This window comes from Pundamilia nyererei, unplaced genomic scaffold (genome assembly GCF_000239375.1).
Source record: "Pundamilia nyererei isolate P.nyererei 1_Seehausen unplaced genomic scaffold, PunNye1.0 scaffold00117, whole genome shotgun sequence".
In the NCBI taxonomy this organism is placed as follows: domain Eukaryota; kingdom Metazoa; phylum Chordata; class Actinopteri; order Cichliformes; family Cichlidae; genus Pundamilia; species Pundamilia nyererei.
The window spans coordinates 1,728,126-1,733,142 of record NW_005187518.1 but is presented as its reverse complement, the minus strand read 5'-3'; the positions used below and the strand labels follow the sequence as shown (position 1 = coordinate 1,733,142).

Here is a 5,017-nt window from a genome sequence, read left to right as displayed (position 1 = left end):
GGGGGGAGTAATGCCAAAAGTTCACACAGTATTCATTGACAAATATCATTTGCTAAAGGCTTGCTTTTCTAAAATTGATCACTTATGGCACTTCTCTACAGCTTGTTCTCTGAAGTCACCTGAATATACTAAAATACACAATAATTCATTCTATTAATTATATTATATATAAACTTCATGTTTTTTCAACTGACTCTGAAAAAACAACACGGTTAAAATTAATTTCTAGATATTAAGACATTGATTTGAATATTTAAATTTTCCTACTCCCCTATAAGTGAATGACAAATGTGTTAAATATGTGCGATTTCTTAACACGTACAATTTGAACCCACTCTCTTCTTTGAAACCGATTTACTCACCTTGTTTTTCCCATTGCTTTTAGTCTTTTCCGTTCCAAGGCTAGGCTTTGAATTCTTGGTGCTGACATCTTTGGGTGTCATGGGGCTGTCAGGCTTGTTGGTTGCAACACTTGGCAGACTGATAGAGCCAGGACTTGTTGGGCTAACTAGTGAATCTAATTTATCCCTGCCTAGCCCTCTGATGACGGGCTGGGACAGCCGATGGCCTTTGGGATCTGCTGTTGATACTTCTGAGTCTACTCCACTCACAACTGCTCTCCTGTACGATGTACTCCTCAAGCCTCTTCTAAGAGCCCCTGGACTCTCACTTTCACCATCTTCCCCCTCATTGTGGCCTCCTGTAGAAAAGTAGCTTCCAGTTTCCACCATGCTCAGGGCTTTCAAGGAACGTTTGGAATGATCCCATCCCAGCAGCCCTGCCGATCCTTGAGCTTGTGTCCCAGGGGAAGGTGCCTTGCTTTGCCGAATATCGGATGCTAAGCCCTTGGGAATAAGCTGCTGGGTGCCCATCTTGAGAGCAGCCGCGCTATGGGTGCTTAGGACAATGCCGTTATAGGGACAGATGGATGGGGAGAGTGACGGTGAGGGTGATGTGGAGGACATGGAAGAAGATGAAGAGGTATGCCTGGTGTCCTGTGGGGATATAGGTGAGGATGACTGGGACTGACTGAGCAGTGCCTGCCCTCTGTCTTCTGGCGATGGAGATCGAGGGGTTGGGGGGTCTGAGGAGGTTAAGGAGTTGAGGGAGGGGATGCTGGAGGTGGAGCTGTAGGAGGGGGTGAGCATGCGATGGGTTGGAGGAGATGAGCTGCATGTGGATGAAAGGGAGGACAGTTCAGGTTGATTGTAGTTGTTGTTAGGAGTGTCTGGTGAAAAGACAGGTGAGGAACCATTAAGAGGAGTATTTTCTGTTGAAGGTGAATTCTTCTGAAATGCGATCTGGCCCTTCTGAGAACTCTGACTTAACGGACAGGACATGCATGTCTGTGAATCCCAGAGATGCTTTTCAGGCCATATCATCTCCCCATTACTCGCTTTCACCCCATCAGAGTTCCTATTATATACCCTATTGTCCAGTGAAGCAGATTTGCTATCCTCAGACCTAAATTTGGACAACAAGCGTCCATTGGAGAAGTGGCTGATGCTGATGCTTCGAACCACTCTGTTTTTCTTTGAGGGTTTATGTAAAACATGCTTTAACACCGCTGTGTTATTGTCAACACACTGGGGTGTGACCACAAGTCTCTCAGCAGGCTGGCTCAAGGTAAAGGAACATTTGTTGTCCTCCTCGGTGAAGTTTGTCTTCATGACCCCATTTATGTGGCAACTGTGGGGCCGCAGTTTAGGATTGCTTGAGTCCTGGGGCCTTTTACTGTTATCAGTGCGGAGTTTCCACAAAGGCATGATATTATTGTTGGACAAATCTACATCATTGCCATAATCCATGGTTGAAATGCGAGCGTCTCTTTTTCCCTATTCGTGTCCAACCTCACAAGCTCACGGAGTCGGGAGGAAAAAAACCCTGAAAACAAACAAGAGAGAGATACCAATCAATATCAAAGAACTCAGTGTGGTGTCCAAATTCCCAGAGTTTAATCATTAACAGGGATTTAGTGCTGATACTGGCAGCTAAACTTAAAGAACACACATAAGCAAGCCAGTGAGGAGAGAAACAGCCCTTTTGTAAATGTTCACTGAGGTGAAATGCCCCAATTACAAGACAATGTTGCAATTAAACTACTATAAAAGGACAACAATGTTAAGCAGCAGCAGCGCCTTTACAGACCACATTTGTTTTTAATCTTCTCAGAATCTTTATTCACAATTTTCTTTTTTTTAACTATGTTTTTCTGTCTGCAAAAATGAGTATAGCTATAAAGAGGCGTGTAACTGAGAGCTTTTCAGCGAGATTTTAAAAGATTTTTTGCACAGGTTAATTAGTGTCTCCAACTTACCTTTAATCAGTCGATCCAATGCAGAATCCGTTCATCCTCCCTGCCCTCTCGAGTGGCGGCCCTCTTTAGCGAAACGGATAAAATTAACGTGCTTTCAGCGCGGAATCAACAAAAGGTTTGTGAAACCGGAGTTACGAAAGTTACTAACCGACTCCCGTGCGGGGCACTGAACGCGTCTGAAGCGCTTCTGTGCGCGCTGGGGAGTTTCTATGACTGAGAGGAGGGGAAGGGAGGGGAGCAAGAACAGTAAGAAAAAAAAATGGCACTCCCAAGTTCACAGGAATTCACCTGCTAGGCGATTCATAACGATTCATACTACGGATCAGCAGAGACTTCCATGAAAGACAGACAGTGCGGTTTGATCGTAAACGTGAAAACATTCTGACAGTAAAGTAGCAGGAAACACTTTATATGAATCAAATAATAAAGCGTTGTTAGATTTTAAAAGTTTTTATTCAGCAAGCTCAATATGAAAAGAGGAGCAAACACGTTTGACAGCAGTATTTTCCTCTCTCTTTTTAAAGGAATCTATTTTGTATGTTTGGAACTGCTGCTTTTTGGAAATAAGGAGTCTAACGTCATTAACGGATGAAAAGTTTTGACGCTTTTTAAGCTTAAGAGTACATTCGGGGCCAGTCAAAAGATGTTGTTGCGTGACGTTAAAGGGAACAAAAACAAATCTAAATACCTAAAGCGCCGTATTACCTCTAAAGAGTGGAGTACGGAATGTGGCCACTGAAAGCATATAAACAACATTTACCTGTTGCTGCTGTGCGCCATCGTGTGTTCTGTGATGCAACTGCAACAGGCCTTCTCAGTCGTGATGATCTGTGATAAACAGTCAATGGAAATCATTTGCACAGCACGGATGAGTGCAAAGGTAGTTGTCAAAGCTGTTGGAGGCAGCTGGAAATATCGGGAAAATATACCCCCTCCTCCCGGTTTGTAAAACCACCGGTGTTTACCCCCAAATTCTTGCTCCATAATAAACCCATGGCGTTTTAATCTTCTTCTAGCAGTGGAATTCATAGAATGTCCCCGCCGTTTTGTTGTTTTGCAATGGCATTTGCTAAGCCTTCTAAAAATACCGAGTAAATAAAGCCCCCTAAAGGATTTATAGTTTTTCATTCCCACTCAAATAAAATGTGTTTTGCAACCCGTGGTTGTGGTTAAATCACAACCAGTATTTGCGTTGCGTAATACTGTCAGCGGAATAAGTTTTCTCTTTTTTCTCTCATTATACGAACGCATTAAACAAGATGCTCCACTTTCAACTTCAAAAACTTGACTCACAGTTTAACCGCTCACGAAATCTTCTAAGCACATGTCAAATGTTATGTGCTTACTGATTAGGGCGCATTCAGCTTGCCAGTACTTAATGTGTTTGACCAACAAGGGGCGCGATTGTCGCGCTTACTGCTCATCACTGCTCTTAAAACTGAAGTGTACTCTGAGGAGACTTCAGAAGGTCGACCATCATTCCACACACTGGGAAACCTATTAAGTGTAAACCGAGTTCAAGTTATTTATAGCCTGCACTGATCACATGCTACACTCTGTATGCTTGCAGTCCGCCAAAACACGTGTCTACACTTTCTCCATAACCTGTGAATCATCCGTAAGAGTGGGCCTGCTGCTGTTTGACAAGGTGGTGTTGAAATAATAACATGCTCAGGATTAAAAGTGTCCCCTACACAATAATACACAAAAAGAAAAAAAATGGCTCCTACAGAATTTTGCAAAGCTTGCTCCTACAGCCAGTTGTCAGTATTGTTGTGTACTGCTGTGTTTTAAACACATATAGTGCTGTGCAACATTTTTGAGTCAGCCCTCATTTCTTTCTTTTTTCTTTTTTTTTCCTTTTACCAGATTATCTTCTGTCTTCTCAAAACCTTTCAAAATGTTTATTTGCCCCCCCATGGCATGGTGTGTACTGTGCCCTTAAAAAATTGAGGAAGCTGGGCAAGTGGAGAACAAAAGAAGTGTGGTACGTTCCCCTAAAAGGGTCCAGGCGATTAGGGAAAGTAACAAAAAGTGTCCGGGTCGCAAGAAGGAGACAGAGAGGCAAAATGGTTAAATTAAAGAGTTTTATTAAAGTTTCTATTAATAACTCAACTAAAAGAGACAGACAAGCCGCTATCACTGTTATGGTAAGGACTAACTCAATGGTTCATGCAGCACCCTCTGGTGGTTGTGCCGTGTGTATTGTATGTTGCAGTTTGGCAATAAACGGAGTCGCCACGTTAAGATCGAGCTGTCCCAGTGTCGTTTATGGCGTTGCTATTAAAGTCACGAGAGCTACCAAAACATGGTGTCAGAAGTGCTCGGGAGAGAAGAAGAACATAACGGAACACGGAAACTTCCTCACCGGAGAGAACTCGCCCTGCACGGTTGCAATAACAGCCACAGTAAGAGCTAAGCTAACAAATTAGCAAGAAGCGCTAACTAGCATCTCGCGACTAGCAGCATGGCGGCCGCACCAGCAGCCTTTCAAGTATCACCGCCGTCGAAGTTCGACTTTTCAAAGCCAGAAGAGTGGCCGAAATGGATCCGACGCTTTGACAGGTTCAGGATAGCATCCGGACTCGAGCTACAATCGGACGAAAACCAGGTTAACACTCTGATATATACAATGGGCGATGAAGCTGAAGACGTGATCACCTCGTTGAACCTGACCGAAGAGGAGGCGAGTGAGTACCA

The 5,017-nt window shown here is 43.6% G+C and overlaps 1 protein-coding gene across 1 annotated transcript in view; it reads right to left on the bottom strand.

Moving 5' to 3' along the window:
- The window catches only part of LOC102198354 (rho guanine nucleotide exchange factor 26), a 25,061-nt gene extending 22,521 nt beyond the window's left edge, over nt 1–2,540 (bottom strand). The window contains exons 1-2 of the mRNA XM_005742182.1: nt 2,318–2,540; nt 363–1,884 (exon numbers count right to left, since the gene is read on the bottom strand). Of these exons, the coding sequence (XP_005742239.1) occupies nt 363–1,808 (1,446 nt within the window). The 5' untranslated portion in view covers nt 1,809–1,884; nt 2,318–2,540. The remainder of the gene's footprint in view (nt 1–362; nt 1,885–2,317) is intronic.
- Nucleotides 2,541–5,017: the final 2,477 nt, after the last annotated feature.